The sequence below is a fragment of the Lygodium microphyllum genome, chromosome 30 (genome assembly GCF_053477565.2).
Source record: "Lygodium microphyllum isolate KBCC chromosome 30, Lygodium_microphyllum_v1.1.10, whole genome shotgun sequence".
NCBI classification, from domain to species: Eukaryota; Viridiplantae; Streptophyta; class Polypodiopsida; order Schizaeales; family Lygodiaceae; genus Lygodium; species Lygodium microphyllum.
Genome location: NC_141164.1, coordinates 27,674,605 through 27,694,294, shown reverse-complemented (window position 1 = coordinate 27,694,294; position 19,690 = coordinate 27,674,605). Strand labels below are relative to the sequence as shown.

Sequence of the window (19,690 nt, the reverse complement as noted above, 5' to 3'; positions counted from 1 at the left end):
CCTGCCAAGGACGATCCACAGCCAGGGCAGGAAAGGGTTGCCTACCCTGAAGCTCCGACAAAAGCTGTTCCCATAAACCACGGTATCCGCGCGGGATCCTGAAAAGTCTCCTAGCAGTCCGAAACGATGCGAGGACATTGCGAGTGGCAAGGGTAGCATCCGCAATCGAAGTCACACCTAAACGGGCCATGCGGTTAAATCTCGGTCTGAGCTGATGTTTGTCTTCCCATGAAAGCAATCTCGATACTGCCAACAATTCCAGCTGAAAGGAGTTAGTATGCAAGCGGTCCCCCACTAGATGCCAACGGGCCTTTTGGAGCACCACTTTCCAAGAGCCGACCAAGTGCAGTAACAGAGAGGAAGAGGGACTGGAAAATCGAGAGTCAACATTAAGGACATGCCACCAGGAGCACCGAAGTCGTGTATTACCATGCCGGAGCCCGCTGTCCTCAAGAAAATAGCGGGCTATAATGGTCCATGGGTGATGATCCACACACAGCGTGCGAAAAAGAGACCAACGAAGAGCCCGCATATGAGTTTCAGCATCCAAAATAGCCCCCCCACCCAGACGTTTGGGGGTGCATGTATGTGACCATGAAATCCACGAAATACCTGCGTGCAAAGAATCCTTCTTCCATAACATGAAACGAATGGGGCGAGTGAGAGCCTTCAAAGTAGTAGGCGTCCACGGCAGCAATGGTAAGAAGTATGTGAGCATCGGCAGCATAATTGTCTGCGCCACTTTGAGGCGGACATGGAATGGCCACGCTTGTGTCAGAAGTGGAGCAGCGGTGGAAGCATAAACATGTGCTGAAATAAACTGCTGAAACACAAGACAAAAAGAGAAAAGAAAGAACATGATACAGATGAGAACTCAGATGTATGCACGGGAAATGGAATCCATATATCTGAACACGAGACAGTCGCATACAACAGTGAGTCACTGGCTGCGTGGGCACTGGCACTGGCTCCTCTCTCCACAGAGTCTGCAGATGGTGAAGATGAAGTGACTGACTGAGGAGGAGCCACTGAGTATAAATAGGCTGAAAAAGTGGGGAGCAATAATGCTGGTCGGACAGCATTTAATGCTAGCCGACTGGTGCATAAAATGCCCCAATGGCATAAAATGCCAAACCAGAAAAATACCTAAAATACCTAATAAAAAATGCCCAGCCCAGATCAAGCTCAGAGTCACACATGAGCTGACAAATACTCTGCTAACACCCTCTCTCGGATCATGAGTGATCTGATACAATACAATAGTACAATGAAAAGGGATCAGAAACTATATAACATAGAACCACCAAGTAGAACCATGGATACCCAAGCAGTGGGTGATCAAGCCACCACCAAGGTGCCTCGGAGAGAACCTAATGTCGATGTCGATCGTACCAAACACCTGAAAATAGAGAAGATCATAGCATGTCTCTGTGTCCATCACCAATGTCTCGCAGTAGCATACAAGACCATCCTGTCAAAAATGCCTCTGAACATAGGTGACCATGAATTCCCTGCCTTTGGCCAGACCGCCAAAGTGTCCCCTCATGTGAGCTCTAGACGAAAGCCTCCCGCCCTCTGTCAGAGAACCAGCTCATCATGAACCTGGATGTCAATCCCAGCTCCAGGATTTGATTCCGCCAGACTGAAGCCGATGCGTCAGGGACGTCCCTCTCTGGAACTTGTGCACCTGTATAAAAATATAGATGAGGCGCGGCTGCCCCATCTGAACACCCGCTCACACTCCCTCTCTGGCACAAGAGAGTCGTGAGGGATAACCTCATCACCACCACTAGAAAGCAGCCGAGGAAGGGGCCACCAAGCCCTTCCCGCGATCCGAAGAAGAGGATCCCTTCCGCGCCTTGGACTTCACCTTGGGCGGAGGATCTGAGTCGGAGTCTAATGAAGGAGAGGACTCATCGGTAGAGTCAACATCCCGCTTCTTCTTCTGCTGCTCCTTCCTGGAAGCCGCTAACTTCTTGCAGTCCTTCCGCAAATGTCCCTTCTTGCCACAGTGGTAACACTGGGCCTTCGACTTCTTCTTCCCGTCACCCCTCTTTGAAGCTACATAAGCCTCACCTCCATAATGTGCCGAAAGCCGCCCCTGTAATCTCAAGGATGCCTCATGCTCAAGAAGCATCGAGGTCATATGTGTAAAACTGACAGGAGTCGTTGATGTCTGCGCCCGCAAAGCATTGGCCACTCCATCAAACTCCGGGGGGAGCTTGTAGAGGACCGTCCCAACGAGATGCACAAACCAAGCTTTCATGACAGCACTCCATGTGAGATAATCAAGTCCATGTAACTTATCATCAGTGGAAGTGCACGGAGGAGCCATATGGAGAGGATAAGAAGAGAAGTAGAGAAGAGATGGAATTTAGAGAGGAAACACAGCCAAAACACAAGCACAGACTACAGAAAAAGAGGGTTCACATGCAATAGAACCCAAAATCTGATCAATAGAAGACAAAATCTGCTACAGAAAGTCAAAAAATCAGTCAAAAACTGCCAAAAACAGCAAAAACGGCCTGAAGGAACAGTCACCCAGCCACGAGAGATGCTGAATCAGCAAAACGCAGGCTGTAAACTGGAGAAAACAGGTAGAAAACTGTCGCCAGCAGCTGCAGATGAAAAACGCAGGCAGCAGAGGGTGCAGAGGCAGCAGGCGATGGCAAAACTGCAAAAAACGCAGGCTGAAAACAGCCCCAAAACAGGTCGCCTAGCTGGGACAGCAGTCGTCTGATCAGCAAGGGTACAAAACAGTCCTGAAATCAGCAATAAAACACAGCAGAAACACAAATCCTGAAAACTGATACCATGTCAGAAGTGGAGCAGCGGTGGAAGCATAAACATGTGCTGAAATAAACTGCTGAAACACAAGACAAAAAGAGAAAAGAAAGAACACGATACAGATGAGAACTCAGATGTATGCACGGGAAATGGAATCCATATATCTGAACACGAGACAGTCGCATACAACAATGAGTCACTGGCTGCGTGGGCACTGGCACTGGCTCCTCTCTCCACAGAGTCTGCAGATGGTGAAGATGAAGTGACTGACTGAGGAGGAGCCACTGAGTATAAATAGGCTGAAAAAGTGGGGAGCAATAATGCTGGTCGGACAGCATTTAATGCTGGCCGACTGGTGCATAAAATGCCCCAATGGCATAAAATGCCACACCAGAAAAATACCTAAAATACCTAATAAAAAATGCCCAGCCCAGATCAAGCTCAGACTCACACATGAGCTAACAAATACTCTGCTAACAGCTTGCGACTTCCAATACATAAACTTAGCTGTCAATTTCTGTGAAATCCACTCCAGCAGTTCCTTTGGCCGAACATCAACCCCCAATGGGTATCCAAGATGCCTGACAATGGAGCCACGGGGAACAACTTGACCCTGCTAGCCCAATGACTGTAAATCAGAATCCGTGCAACTGAGAATGGCTGATTTAAAGGCATTGATGCAAAGACCAGAAGCATGACCAAAGAGCGTCCAAACATCTAATGCCTTGCGAATGTTGTCCTTGTCCGCACGCAAAATCATAAAGCTATCATCAGCCAGTGATTGGCTAATAAAGTGTTGTCCCAAAGGAAGCGACAATCCGGCCAGCTGAGCAGAAGCTGCCATTGAAGATAACATTGAAAGAACCGGGTGGGTTGCTAGGGCAAAGAAGAGAGGACTCAAAGGGCAACCCTGTCTCACTGAGCGTGCAAGGACAAATGGCTCTGTAACCCCACCATTGAGCATGACGCGCGAAGAAGCCGCAACACTAATGGTGTAGATCAATCAGGACATCCGAGGACCAAAACCCATAGCGGACATAAGTTCTACAATGAAAGACCAGTCCAAATAGTCAAAAGCCTTTTCCAGATCCAGTTGAATCAATACCACTTCTTGACTGGAGTGCCTCGCATAGTCAATAGCCATTTGCACATTCAAAATATTATGCAGAATGTTGCGGCCCTTAATGAAACCGTATTGAAGAGGATGCACAATAGCTGGAAGGTGCTTGTGAAGCCGATTCGCCAGCACTTTGGAAAAGATTTTGTACATTGAACCCATCAAAGAAATTGGCCTCCAGTGTTGCAACCTTGACGGCGAAGGAACCTTTGGAAGCAACTTGATAAGGCCTTCTTTCCATGAGGAAGGCATCACCCCTGTTTCCCAAACCTGCTGAAACAAAGCCACCAGTGGCTTCACCAGTTGGGTGGCGAAGCTCTCAAAGAATTCATTGGTGAGACCATCCCATCCAGGGCTTTTATCCTTAGGCAGGTGTAACAAAACATCCATAACCTCCTCCTCACTAATATCTGCCTCCAACGTTGCTTGCATATCAAGTGGAACCTGCTGGCGGACCAGATCATAGAAAACGGAACGCGCATGCGTAACCTGGTTAGAAGGCGACGGAGAAGAACCAAGAAGATCCTGAAAGTAATTCCTGGACATATTGACAATGGTCTGCGGATCAGTGACCATGCGACCTTCTAAATCCTGGAGTCTAGTCATATTTTCTCAAGCAGGAGAAGCATGCAATGCGCGAAAGAACTTATGAGTCTGACAAGCACTATCTTGCAATGTGTCGGTGAAGTTGTGCATTTTGGCCTGCTGATAAGATTTTAACTGAAATACTTGAATAAGATCAATCAAACGCATTGCCAGTGACAGCAGAAATTCATCATCTGGGGTGTCCACCAGCAGCGACCAAACCAACGCTAGTAAGTTCTCCACTGCGTGTCGGCGCCGGCGAGAAATAGAGGCATGATGGATCCCATACTGCCGAGCAACCCGCTGCACATTAGAGAGCAGCCGTGCAAAAGAAGCCAAGCCCTCAGCGGCGAAGTCCAATAGAAATCTCTCAATTAATTGCTGCATATAGCCCTGAAAGATTGGATGCTGCAAATAGGACGAGTTGAAACGTAACGGGAGTCTTTCTAGCCACTGCATAAAAGGTGCAATCGGTTGCGCAAGCATCTCAAGCTGGAGAGGGAAATGGTCCGACAAGGCATATTGTTGCAAGACTTTCATTTCCAGCATCTCGGGAAGAAAATCATCCCCCTACATGATATACATTCGGTCCAACCGCGACCAGGTAGTTGCATATTGAGCGGAATGAAAAGTAAACCCTGAAGAAGAAGGGTGGAGCCAGGACCAGAGATCTTGCTTAAGTGTGTGAAGAGCAAAGTCATTCCACACCCGACTTTCCGGAGCATCCATTACCGAATGGCCTGAAGTGGACTAAGAAGAGTCAACACACACACTGAAATCCCCCATCAAAAAACCCCTTCTGCCAAGTGACATGGAGCTCTGCAAAGTCTTCCAAAGATCCCGTCTAGATGCAGGGTCATTCGGAGCATAGAGGCCCAGCAACCATAAGATCTCTCCTTCAAATAAAACTTCTATTACCACAAAGCGGCCCTGTACATCATTTTTTATAAGAACAGGCTGATATTTCTCATGAACAATCATAAGCACGCCAAAATAGTGCATCGCATGTGTCCCTGCATAAAACAGGTGAAACCCATGGCAATCCACAACTTTTCCTGCTTCACCGTGACTCTTGTGCTCAACCGCACACAAGACATCCCACTAGTTCTCACGCAAGACAGTCCACATGGCATATTGCTTATGACGAGAACAAATGCCTCGCACATTCCACGTGGCTATTTTCATATATCTTCAAAAAAGAGGATCAGGAACGAGGCACCTATTGCCTCGATTTCACCTTTTCCGCGAGAACGTCCAGGACACCTTCATCCAGAAAGTCGGCTAACACTGCAAAAGAATTCTGGCGGCCCGCTTTAGAGGTAGAGGGAATATCCACTGCCTTGGAAGTGGAACGGGGATAACGACGATCCCAGGGTGTAATCACATTACCTCTCGTATCAAAGGCTAGCTTCGCAGGTGGGCCCTTGGGACCTTCTGTATATACTTTCCTTGTAGACTGATGACGAGGGGCAGAAGGAAGCATAGAACGCGCAGCATGCTCTGAAGAGAACATTTCTTTCCTGCGCATATACGTGCGCACGGGATCCTGTGAAACTGTAGGTCCAGAGTCCGCCAGGCCTGCATCCAACTTTTTCCCTTTTTTAGGACGTGCCTCTTGCCAGTTATTACTACGGGAATCCAAACCCCCGACCTGTTGTTTACCTTTATTCAAAACATTAGGTGGCTGGGGGGCCTCCTGTGCCGGAGCATAGGTGACGCATCTCTCTCTCTCTCTCTCTCTCTCTCTCTCTCTCTCTCTCTCTCTCTCTCTCTCTCTCTCTCTCGAAGATAATTGGATTAAATGGCAATATTTACATCAAACCATCAGGTCAGCTAAGAAAAACAGAACACCTCTCTCTCTCTCTCTCTCTCTCTCTCTCTCTCTCTCTCTCTCTCTCTCTCTCTCTCTCTCTCTCTCTCTCTCTCTCTCTCTCTCTCTGTGTGAAGATAATTGAATTATGTATGACCCAAGCCTTACTTTATTCAACTCTTTTTTATGTAGTTTGTACTTTTGCATCATTGAGTGGTCTCAATATATGGTACACTACTCATTTCTTTTTAGAAGTGCAATTTGATCTTTAAAGTTATGCTTTCAACATCCTTTGAATACTTGTGAAGCGTTTACCTTAGAATTATGAAAATTTCTCAATTTCAATATCCCATTCCCCACCCCCCCAAAAAAAAAACAATTTTAATACCCCCCCTCCTCCCCAATTTTAATATCATCCCCCCCTCCCCCCCCAAAAAAAAGCAATTCTTGGAATTGGGTCTTCTTGTTCCTATGTTGTTCCCTATTCCCGTTCAGAGTTCCCCATTCCCCAATTCTAGTAACTAGCGACCCACTAACAATGCCACAATTCTGTTCTCTTCTTTTTTTCTTTTTTCTTTTTTTCGGGGGAGAGAGAGAGATCATATTAATGTCCTTGTGAAGCCAAAATTGGCATGTAGGACTAATCAGATGCATCCATCATTACAATCCACTTCAGGCATCTTGCTATATAGGCAAAAGGAAAACAAAAAAGGGGATAAAACAGTAGTGCTGTGCTCCTATGACTCATAAGAGTGTTACAATAGCAAACACCATTACATGTGTACAGAAGATAGTTTTTCACAGATTTATTTCTTGGGAGGTGGGGTACAGAAGCCTCTAATGATTGATTTTCCTCCTATGTACACTGCCCACTTGCCATTCTTCCTTGCCTCTCTGACTTTAGCCATTCTGCTGGTCAATTCTTTAGTTGGAGTGGAGTCAGCTCATCTGCTATCCATAGCTTTGTCCCTTGGAGAGAGTTTGTTTGCTTCATAACTGCTATTTTCTCTACCATGTCCACATACATTACTCTTGTTTGTGTGCCTTTGGGTATTATACTAATGGGCTCCCCCAAGTCCACAAATGGGACTACTTTACTCAACTATTCCTTCAATACATCTGTTTCAAGAATGAAATCCCCCTCTAATTCTAGTTACCTGTTCCATCCTGGGGGAAGCCTTCCAATTCTAACTCTCCTTTTTGTTGCTCTTAATCCTTTCATTTCCTTTCGTTATTGAGACCGCTTTTGTGGAAAATTTTGCTGAATTTGTATTTAACTTCAGCTGCATTTGGAGTCTCTCTTGCATAAGTTCCTCCTTTACTTTCTATTGTTCAGCTTGCATGCCTTTCACTTGTTCCTGTAATTCCATAATCTGCTCTTCTTTTTTAATCATTTCTTGCTTCATGGCTGCCATCTCTCCTTGTAGTTTCCTTAGTTCCTGTCACAAATGGGACTCCCATCCTGATGGTCTACCAATGGGGGGAGGGACTGAGGGTGGCTGGTCACTGACAACAGTGGCAAGAGACTTCTGCTGAACTCAGAGGGAAGGCTAGCAAATCATGCCCTCAAGGGGGTCCCTCTCCCCCTTGGGCTGTCTCTAGTAGAGTTTTACAAAGCACAAGGCAGTCGGGGGCAGGTCAAGTGAGGGCAGGACAGGTCGATTAAGATCAAATCAGGGCACGTCAGATCAGGGTGGGGCAAGGTAGGTGTAGGTCAGGGTAGGGTCAGGTCAGGGTGGGGGTGGGGTAGGTCAGCAGGGCAGGGTGAGGGCAGGGTAGGTCAAGTCAGGGTGGGGGCTGATGCAGTGAGGACAGGGGCGAGACAGGACAGTAGGGCAAGGCCAGGCAGGTGCAATAAAAGCAAGAGTGGGGCAAAACAGCAGGGCGGGGTCAGGTGCATGCAGCGAGATCGGGGTCGGGGGCAAGACAATGAGGGGCGTGGTGCTGGGGATGCAGAGGGCAGGGCGGGGTGCTATAGCTGGAGGGTACAGCAGGACAAGGGGCAGGGGGTGCAGGAGGTGAGGTGGGGTGCTAGGACAGGGCAGGGCAGGATAGAGGCAGGGTGCTAAATGCAAGGGGCGCAATCTAGGGTATGGATGAAACACGACCTGCAGAACCTGTAGCCTGACAACCTTGGACATTTCTGCTGCAAAAACCCTGATCTGTGACCTGTTCTAGCCAGGCGTTTGCTAAGCCTTGAACTTATGACTTGCTTGCAACACTGAGGATCCGCTTGTAATTCACACGCACACACCCACAAACACATACACAGAGTGTGTGTGTGTGAGTGAGAGAGAAGAGCACCACAATGCACAGGTCTAATCATTACAACAAGCTTGCTGTGATTGAAGAGGCAGGAAGAAGCCAAGTGCAAGTTCACGTAGGCAGCTAGTTCATCAAGACAGTTGTCCTCCATCAAGAGTGGGTGCTATTCAAGCCTCCCTGCAGATAGGAGCACATTGTTGGTACCAGTGCAGATAGAAGCACGTTGTTGGTACCAGTGCAGACAGCTGGGACCAAGACCTTTCACTTCAACCATCTATCAAAGACAAAAACATGCCACACCACAAGAGAGAGGATATGCCTATCTTGGGGAAGTGGTTTGCCTTTTTTTTTAATTGACCAGTTGATTTACAGAGTCAGAGACTTCAAGGCATCAAGAGGACCAAGAAGTCAGGACATTATGGAAAGTATTATCGAGGTAGTACCCCCAAAGTGAAGGACTGATACATACACCTCTTAAACTTGGATTGATCTCTTTACCAAAGGAGACATTCTTCTTGCAATGGTTGTCACCCATCAAGAGAGAGTGTTTATATTTTCAATGATGCAGGAGCATGGCAGAATCAAGAGAGAGAATGTGGAGTTTATTGGATGCTCTTGACAAAGGATTAGAGTGGTGGCTCATTGTGATAGGACTTGGTATTTAGACAAGGATCCTATGACACGCATGATAAATAATTGGAGGCACGAGGCCTATCAGAGTAGACCTCTCAAAAGATTAGAGTGGAACCCTAGGAAGTAGGTCTAGAGAGATCCCTTCCTAGAGAGGCCCACGGATGTCCCCCTTTTTGGATACACCACTAGATTGGGAGGATCCAGATGAGCAGTATTGGGTGATGCCAACTACTACCTAGAATTGGATTGGACGAGGTATCTCATCAGCTTTCCTAGCTGGCTTCTGAAGGAGATTGGATGATAGCTTTAGACCCGGAAAGCTTTCACTCTTTATGTGATTATTAACGCATAGAAGCTTGGCAATTGGCATGTGGCTTGGTTGTAGTAAGGATCCAATCACTTGTGCTAGATTTGGAGAGCCAAAGAGACATTGTATACGGTATATGGGACTACCCTAGGGCTCAAGAGGTTTTGAAAAAAATCCTCATGACTATGTTTCATGGCACAGCAGAGACTACAATAGTGACATAGGGATTTTTGCTTGGGAAAGAGGGTCATTCCTATATCATCTCTAGCCAGCTCTGGAGAAAGGTTGCCACACCACATTTTTTGCAGTTGGAGTGGATCAATGGGCACCTATCATAGATGGGAGCTACTAGCTAGCATCAATGCTTGGTATATTTGGACTGCCAGATCTACTCATACCCTAGATTACTTGGATGTATCCACTGCAGAGACTCTATCTAGGATTTGAACAAAGATTGTCCACACTCTCCATGGGAGGTGCAAGAAGTTACAAGGTGATTCAATGTCTATGAGGAGAAGGAGAGAGGCTTTTCTCAAGATCTAGGAGTGCAGCATTTTCTTTAGTTGTCAATCACACATGGTTTGGCATTATAGCTGTCCTGATTGCTTATTGCTTACAGCACTTTCTTTAGTTGTCAATCACACATGGTTTGGCATTATAGATCTCCTGATTGCTTATTGCTTAGGCCTTGTACTAGACTTCCTTTTCATTGTATATTTGGTGTGCTTTTTTTTTTTTGCAAGTCCCTTACAATACTTATTTTGTACTTGAACTTTGGGATAGTTTGTCTGAGGGAATTTATTGATAGAATCATTCTTTTCTCTTGAAAAAGAAAGCTGACCCATTGCTTTCACTTAAATTGTGAAGCATACCTGTGCTAAACCCATAATATGTGAAAACAGCAAACGAAGAAGCTGGCTCAGTGGTTGATTTCCTTGTTTTGCCCATAGAAGTACCACTGGCATAAGCTCTTTTAAAGTCGTATCCACCACAATCCCTGAAGGGTCCATGATCAGCTGAAACATCAACTCCTCGACCTGTAACATGGGATATCAATTATCAGATCAACTTCCAGTCATTATAGATATTATTCTCTCCTTAACTCCTGACATGCAGAAAATCTCTCTCTCTCTCAAAACACATCCTGTTCACTTAGAATGTCACCTTGAAAACTCACTTTTTCTGCTCCAACCTTTCCCCTTCAGCATATATAGCAGTGCTGACCTTGAAATACTTGTCCATGTTTGGGAACAGTGGAAGAAGAATAGCAAGATTGTGAGCAGCAGCCTCCCGTACAACAGCAGCTGGATCCTCAATCAACTGTTGCACTATTGATAATATCAAAGATGCACGGATGTCAGGTTTGACAAATTGTGCAAGCTCCCCACAAGACTGTGCAACCAAAAGTCGCCGCTCTTCGTACTTGTGGTTGATCTATGATCCAAGCCATTAGCTTCTATTAGAATGAAACAGCCACTATATACAGCAGACCAAAATTATAGAAATCCAGTCCCCCTTCTTCCACCACTTCCCCTTCTCAGTTTCAAATCTGCACTGCAGACAGACATTATCTTTCTTCTACCATTTATGGCAGGCACGATAATTTCTATACAGAAGATTACCCCTGGTTATCTTCACCTTTAGAAAACTTGGGCACAAGTTCTCAAAGAATATAGGATAGTATAAAGAATGCCAAACCTGCTCCCAGCACTGTGGCAGTAATTCAAGCTCAGTCCGTTCTTCACCAATGCTTCTAGATAGAGACACACATGCCTAAACATGAGGATATACAAACAACACTGAGTTTCTGTATTTTATCATCACAAATGTAGCCCTACTTTTTATGAAAAAAGTAGTCCTTACATCCATTATTATTCTTCGCTGGTTCTCATCAGGCCTTTTGATAAGATTAAACAGTGTGTGTGTCAGCAAGTCTCGAACACTGCTGTCAGGATGACGTTCAATAGCACATATCATGAGTGGTAGAAGTTCCTGCATAGAAATGAAAGGGCTGAGCTGTATGGAGAAGCCGCTGACTGATTGCAGGATCCAGAAAAAAGAGAAACTCTTGCAAATTATAACACCAACCTCTCGATGATTAATGAGAACATAAGGAACAATCTTAGGCAACGCATCCGCCAAAATTTCTACTGTTTCCACCTCCTGCTTCTGCCGATGCAGATAGTTGAGTGGTACGAAAACAATCGTTGAGAAAACAAATCTTAGCAGCACTACATTACCTGGTTCTTCAATACAGCATCACCATATACCCTTTGTTCAATCACATGCTTTTCAGAAGGTACAATTTTCACCTCTTGTTGAATTTCCACTGCTGCAAACACCTTATTACTAATCTCAGGAACTTCACCCATGGTTATGTTTGTCTGTGGAAGAAAAGCATTTTCAACCACTTCTAAAATAGGGGAAACTGCAGGAGGTTCTCCATTCATTTCAATCATACTTTTGGGATCTTCACTAATGTCCACAGATTTAGTCATGTCAGGAAGTTCACACCTATCTTGGATATCTCTAGCCCTAGCTGAATCAAGTTCCTTCTTTAAAGACTCAATCTCTGCTCTGTACAAGTCTACTTTTTCTTGGATTGAAGACGGTAGTTCGTCCTTCTCATGTCCTCTGCTAGCCCTCAAGCTTTCCACCTCAAGTTTCAAAGATGTTATCTCCATCCTGCATCCATTCAAGTCCTTGGAAGCTTGTTCCAATGATTCTTTCAACTGAAACATCTGTTGAAAATCAGATTTGATCATTACAAAATCATGCAGGTTCAGGTCATAGGGAGTGACTAATCAATTAGCTTACTACAGTTACCTTCCTCTCTTTGTCCTTTACATCCTTTTGAGTAGCTTCAAGTGATCCCTGTAAAGCAGCAATTTCTTGCTCAAGCTCAGATTTATTCTTGAGAATCATCCCTTTCTCAATGGACAGCTCCTCTTTTTCCTTCAACAGCAGATCCTTCTCTTCCTGAAGCATTGCTTTTTCCTGACAAACAATCAGAATTTTCCAGTATCATTGTGGAAGCAAAAGCTGAAGTAAATTTCCTACTCAAGGTAAGGATTTTGAAGCAAAGAGATCGCAGGCACTGTTTCTCACTAGTAATAAAATGGAATTAAAAGGACACTTGTAAAATGACACCTGTATCACCTTTTCACTGGAAGATTTCAAGCAGTTTGAACATTTCTTATGCCAAATTTCCATTCTTTTTTCAATATTGACCCTTTTATTGTCAGACCTATGACATTGGCAGTGAATTGCCAAAGCACTTAACTTGAAAACTTTAGCACAACAACTTGATATAGAGTACATATTCATAGGAAAAGAAGAGCAAAGAGTGCATGGCTTCTAATCAAGTAAAGGGTCTCCCCTTGGATTACAAGTGCCAGTGCTTGAAGGTGATGTAGTACAGCAACTGAGGAAAAACCTTCGTGAAGATCCTTGGAACCTTCACAAGGAAAACAACAAGCAACCATGCGGCAAATGCTGATGGAACACAAATGCTCCCCTGCATGATGTTGCACTTAATGTGAGGAATCCAGAAAACACTGAACACAAGGTCTGAGCAGCAGCTATTAATTGCTGGACTGATTCAGGACTACCTGAAATGCAGGCTAAGGACTGTTGGGTGTAAAGTCCCTTCGTCTCCGTGTAAATAGTCTTACGGGTGTGAACACACCCTTATTGTACCCTAACATATAAATACATTCTTTTATTCTTTGTGTACCATCACGAACTAGTACACCTATCTCTGCATTCACTCCCTCTAATGCTCAGCTCTGCAGCTCACGCCTTGATCTCGCACTCCATTGTGCACTCCCCTCTTCAAACTAGTATCAGAGCGTAGAGTGCACGCTTCCCGAGGTCAAAGGCAGCTTGCAAACAGTTGGGACAAAGAGGCAGGTCCGTGACCGGCGTGGACCAGCAGGCAGCAGCAGGCATGACAGCAATGGACTTTGTTTCTAGTGTGACAACTGGACTTCGTGTCCAGCGTGACGGCAGCAAACGATTGGACGGCAGCAGGCGATAGGCGATGTCCGACGGGAACCAACGTGGCAACGAGCAAGTAACGCCTGCAGTGAATTGTCGTGGCCTGCGTGACACGTCAACAGACAGTTTAAAGGTCGACGGAGGTTCCAGGTCACACGAGTCAGACGGGCAGCCGGCAGGGTTCCAAGTCATGCGACGTGACTGGCAGGTCAACAGACCTTGTCGCGTCATTTTTTTAAGGTCACAAATTCGTTTTTCTTCAAAATTCTCTTGGAATTTCCCCTTGTCTTGACAGTGGTTCACGCGCCCAAGCACAGAATTCAAATTTGTGCATATTTATGCCCAAAAATTTGGGGCTTTTCAAATTGAGTACTGTTCATGCAAAATTGAGGCATCTGCGTTAGAAATTGCAAACATTGTGCACATTTGAATTGGGGATTTCCCCAAATTTACCGAAATTTTGCTCATTTGAGTGAGATTTCTCAACATTGGACCCATAAAATTTGGGGCTTTTGCTGTATTGGTGAAATTTTGTTCATCTAAGTCAAATTGGCTGACATTGGTGCACAATTGGACCCAAGAAATTTGGGGCTTTTGCAATATTTTGTGAAATTTTGCTAATTTTGCATGTTTTATGCTTTCGGCAACATGTATTAATGCAATCGGGGCAGATCGGTCAATGAAATTTTGGGGCTTTTGCTGAAATCTGTGGCTTTTGGCAAAGTTGATGCGTGAAATGCACTTTGGGAATATTGTTGAAGCAATCTTGTTGCCATAAACAGAGTGATTTGAGCATTTTTATCTCCCGCTTGTGCAATTTTGGAGAAATTGTAGAGATTTCTTCTTGTTTTTTGTATCAGAAGTTGATACAAGCACATATGTATGCAATACACATGTTGGACACCTCCCATTGAGTCGATGTATTGCTGATTATTCACGTTGCAGCAATCTTAGTGATTATTTGCAGATCTGGGATTGTTGCATATGTATTCTTGGTTATATTGCTCAAGTGGGAGCTACCTGGCAGTGATGTATGCATTTAATGTATGCTGAAATTGTAGTCATACTGCTGAAAGTCATTCGTTCTACTGCTGTGCACATACTTGGACTAATTCTTGCTATTATTTGCTGAAAATTTGGGCTGAAATCAGCTGAATATTCAGCTCATTTTTGCTGTCATAAATTGCAGCATTGAATTTCTGGTGTATTGCTAAAAAATGGCTGCAAATGCTTCGGGTAGCAGTGACACTAAATCCCTCTTTGAAATCAAGAGGTTTGATAGCACTGGCTTTGACTTGTGGAAGGATAGGATGCAAGGCATTTTGTTTCTCAAGGACTGTGAAGATGCTCTCTTGGATACTAAGCCTGCAGCTATGACAAATGTGGATTGGGCTAGACTTAATAAGAAGGCCATTGCATACATTAAGATGGCAGTGTCCGATGATGTATTTACAGACATCAAGCGTCTTGATACAGGTTATGCTATATGGAAAAAGCTTAAGGACACCTATGAAAATACAACTCCTGTGAATCAAGTGCATCTTATGCATAAACTTGTGAACATGGAGTTGGATGAGTCTAAGCCAGCATCTGAGCATTTGAGTGCTTTCACAAGGGTTTTGAGTCAGTTGCAGGACTCTGGTTTGGCAGCTTTCAATGATAAATTAAAAGCTATTTTCTTATTGATGACTTTGCCTAACAGTTGGAAATCTTTGGTTGTGTCACTTAGCAACAATCTTGCTTTGACTTTTGATGGTGTAAGAGGTTCAATCCTTAATGAGAAAATCAGAAGAAAGTCTAGTGGTGAAAGCAATGGCTCAGCTTGCCATGTGAGAGGCAGGTCTAAAAAGATTAATAATGCAGCCAATAAAGGGAAAAGCAGAAGCAAAAGCAAGGGCAAACAGCAGGATGTCACATGTGGTACTTCAAGAAAGAGCAAGAAAGAAAGAAACAGCAGGGTAAGAAAAAGAAGGATGATAAGAAAGATGATGACAGCTCTTCCTCAAAAGAAGTTGCAAAGACAAATGTTACATCTAGTGTGGTGATTGAAGAGCTTTCTGACACTGAAGAGATACTTGTTGTAGCCTCATGTAATGATGCAGATATTATGGCAGCAGCAGGTGATATGCACATCACCAAAAAGGAGGTAATTGATGCCTTACTTTCAGCTCATGATGGGCTAATATTACTTGCATTGTAAAGCATTACCTGGCAAGTTCGTGGCTGTGGCTAAAGTCCATTCACAAATGGAGCTTTGGCACAAAAGACTTGGTCATATGAGCCAGAAAGGCCTTCAGGTTCTCTCCTCTTTAGGAAGATTCGATGTAAAAGGCTCTGGTCTCGAATTTGTAATGATTTCTTATATGGAAAACATGTGAAGTCTCCATATTACTTTGGTGTCATTAAGAAGTCTAATGCTCTTGACTACTCTGATATGTACACTATGCACGTTAATTCGTATGGGGGTGCGCGCTACTTTGTTACTTTCATTGATGATTTCAGTAGAAAGTCACGGGTGTATGTACTTAAAAGCAAAAAGGAAGTGTTGGATGCTTTTAAAAAGTTTCATGCTTTTGTTACTACACAAAAAGGGCTTAAGTTGAAAGCCATAAGAACAAATAATTGGGGTGAGTATGTCTCAAATGAATTTAACAAGTTTTGTGAAATGCATGGCATTAAGAGGGAGTTGACAACCCCTATAATCCTGCATCAAATGGCGCGGCTGAAAGATTTAACCGCACACTTTGTGAAAGAGTCAGATCCATGCTATCCACAGCTAATCTCCCGCAGCAGTTTTGGGGAGAGGCTCTTAAAACTGCAGTTCATGTATGCAATCGCTCTCCCAATCGTGCATCGGTAAATGGAATTCCTGAAGAGGTTTGGTCTGGCAAACCTACTTCATATGGCCATTTACGTGTCTTTGGTTGTGATGCCTTTGTGCATGTACCTGTAGAACAGAGGACCAAACTAGAAATGAAATCCATCAAGGGCATCTTCATGGAATATGGAGATGAGGGAGAGATGGGTTATAGAGTTTGGCTTCCTCAAGACAGGAAGATAGTACGCAGCCGAGACGTAGTATTTAATGAGGCAAAGTTACTGAAAAATGCTACACATGGTGATCTTGACAAAAAGAAGGTCAAATTTCAGTATGAACAGCCAATCATTCAGCAGCCATTAGCTGAAAGTTCTATCCCTTTCAATGCTGACAATGAGTAACAACCTATTGTGCTACAGTCAGAAGATCATGGACAACAAATAGATGCACAGGATGAAATAGGACAGCAAGAAGAACATGCTAAAAACAGATTACAACAGCAAGAAAATGCTGAAAATCAACCACCTGGTGATGGTGTGCACATTCCTCACGATGTAGACCCACTGTCTGATAATACAAATCATTGGGTAAGGTCTACATGTGTCAGAAGGCAGCCACAAAAGTTTCAACCATCTTTGGATTGCATTTTGTTGACTGATCAGGGTGAGCCTCTGACATTTAAAGAGGCACAGTCATGTAAAAACAAGAGAAAGTGGGAGCTTTCTATGCAGGAAGAGATGAAGTCTCTATATGCAGATAACACATGGGAGCTTGTACCTCTGCCCAAGGATAGGAAAGCTATTCCTAATAAATGGTTTTACAAAGTGAAATGTATTGATGGGAAGCCCAAGTACAAGGCACGGCTAGTGCTAAGGGCTATACATAGAAGCAAGGCATAGACTTCCAAGAGGTCTTTTCACCAGTGGTGAAGATGACTACACTCCGTGTTTTGTTTGCTCTTACTACATCCTTGGATTTAGAGTTGGATCAGATGGATGTAAAGACTGTTTTTCTTCATGGTGGCTTGGATGAAAAGTTGTACATGAAGCAACCTGAAGGATTTATTATTCCAAGAAAATAGCATTTGGTTTGTAAGCTGAAACGCAGCTTATATGGGCTGAAACAAGCCCCTAGACAATGGTACAAAAACTTTGATACCTTTATGCTCGGCCATGGATTTAAACGCAATCATGCAGGTCACTGCTTATACACTAAAAAAGCTTATGATGGAAGTCTTATTGTGCTGGTTTTATATGTGGATGACATGCTGATTGTAGGATAGCATAAGAGTACTTTGAATGCTCTTAAAAGGCAGCTGAGTTCAGCCTTCTCTATGAAAGATTTGGGGGCAGCTGAACACACTTTGGGCATGCACATTAAAAGAGACAGAGGGAGGCGTTTATTGTTTCTCTCACAGGACAAGTACATCAGCAAAGTACTTGACAGGCTTAATATGGCTGATGCTAAGCCTCTTGGTGTGCCTTTACCACCACATACAAAGCTTAGCAAAGCTGATTGCCCTAAGGATGATGCACCTGCTCTAGTAACATGAAGGATATACCTTATGCATCAACTTGTGAATCTTTGATGTATGCCATGGTTGCAACTCGCCCTGACATCGCTCATGCAATGGCAGTTGTTAGTAGATTCATGTCTAACCCTGGCAAGCCACATTGGGAAGCAGTGAAATGTATCTTCAGATATTTGAAAGATACACAAGAAAAATGTATATGCTATGGAAAGGATACACTAGAGTTGCAGGGATTTTGTGATTTGGGCATGGCAAGAGATCTTGACACTAGGAAATCTACCAATGGGTATGTTTTTACTTTGGCTGGTGGGGCTATCTCTTGGTGTTCAAGATTGCAGAAATTTGTGGCACTGAGTACTACAGAAGCTGAATATATTGCAGCCACTAAAGCTTCTAAGAAAGCTATTTGGCTTGGCCGTCTGGTCAAGGATTTTGGTCTTTCTTCACGTACTCCAGTGCTTGGTTGTGATAGCCAGAGTGCAGTATGTCCTGCTAAGAATGCCATGTTCCATGCACGTACCAAACACATAGATGTTCGGTACCACTTTATTTGACAGGTCTTGGATGATGGTCTTATCACACTGACTAAGGTCAAAACCCAAGATAACCTTGCATATGTTCTCACTAAGTGTCTTACAAAGGCTCAACATAAGCATTGCATTCGTTTAGTGGAAGTTGGTTAGCTTAAAGGTACCACTTCGGGCCTTTAAGTGGGAGGTTGTTGGGTATAAAGTCCCTTCATCTCCGTGTAAATAGTCTTACGGGTGTGAACACACCCTTATTGTACCCTAACATATAAATACATTCTTTTATTCTTTGTGTACCATCACAAACTGGTACACCTATCTCTGCGTTCACTCCATCTAATGCTCAGCTCTACAGCTCATGCCTTGATCTCGCACTCCATTGCGCACTCCCCCTTTCAAAAGGACAAGACACAATTCCTAAGGTCAAAGGCTCTATAGATCCGGCATTCAAAATAAAGACCTAAAGTTGGACTGTAAGTGCTGTTGAGGACAACAGTGTCTGATAAAAAGTTGCCATTAAATGGACCCAAGATGAACAGTCTAGCTTTGACAAGCTCAAGCTAAGTTTAGTCACAGCCCCGATCCTCAAACTACCCAATCTTAACAAAGAATTCAAAGTAGTGACCAATGCCATCTCTCTTGCTTTGGGATGTGTACTCATGCGAAAATGACATCCAATAGCATATTCCTCCAGAAAATTGAAGACACACGAGAAATTATGCTACTCATGACTTGGAATTACTATTAATTATCCACATTCTTAAGTTATGGAGACATTATCTACTCGGAAAGAACTTTTCATTAGTAACCAGCTATAAAAGTCTAAAATGGATATTCACTCAACCAGATCTAAATATGAGCCAACGTCTGTGAATCGAAGTCTTGAAAAGAGTATGATTTTGAGATCAAATATAGACCGGGCAAAGAGAATGTAATTGCAGATGCTTTAAGCCACAAATCATTCTCGTCGACGCCATGTTGGGAGAGAACCAGACACTCTCCCTTTACAGGAATTAATTGAAACAAAACCACAAGCACCAAGTGCCTGAACCATATACAAAAAGCGAATTTGCTACAATTCTGAAAATTAGGGGTTTGAAGCCCTAATTTCTGCAAACTCCGGCAGATTTTCTTCTTTAATGCTTGGTTAGATCAAAGTAAGTAGAAAATGCTTCTTAGATGAGAGAGAGATAGGAGAGTACAAAGCAGCTAAAACTTCAGCATGAGAATTTATTCCAAATAAAGAGAGATCTCCAATATATAGGTGTGGACTTGGGTACTCAAAAGTGGAAAGTAGATGCTATGACAAGT

General features: G+C 43.9%; 1 protein-coding gene across 3 annotated transcripts in view; it reads right to left on the bottom strand.

Annotated features, from left to right (window-relative positions):
- LOC148009646 (HEAT repeat-containing protein) overlaps positions 1 to 19,690 on the bottom strand; it is a 74,072-nt gene that overhangs the window by 35,163 nt on the left and 19,219 nt on the right. For 2 of the 3 annotated variants that reach the window (XM_087673254.1, XM_087673252.1), the window contains exons 5-11: positions 12,331 to 12,501; positions 11,745 to 12,245; positions 11,593 to 11,673; positions 11,368 to 11,496; positions 11,203 to 11,277; positions 10,729 to 10,938; positions 10,377 to 10,541 (exon numbers count right to left, since the gene is read on the bottom strand). In XM_087673254.1, the coding sequence (XP_087529380.1) occupies positions 10,377 to 10,541; positions 10,729 to 10,938; positions 11,203 to 11,277; positions 11,368 to 11,496; positions 11,593 to 11,673; positions 11,745 to 12,245; positions 12,331 to 12,501 (1,332 nt within the window). The remainder of the gene's footprint in view (positions 1 to 10,376; positions 10,542 to 10,728; positions 10,939 to 11,202; positions 11,278 to 11,367; positions 11,497 to 11,592; positions 11,674 to 11,744; positions 12,246 to 12,330; positions 12,502 to 19,690) is intronic. The other variant, XM_087673253.1, reaches the window with a different exon arrangement.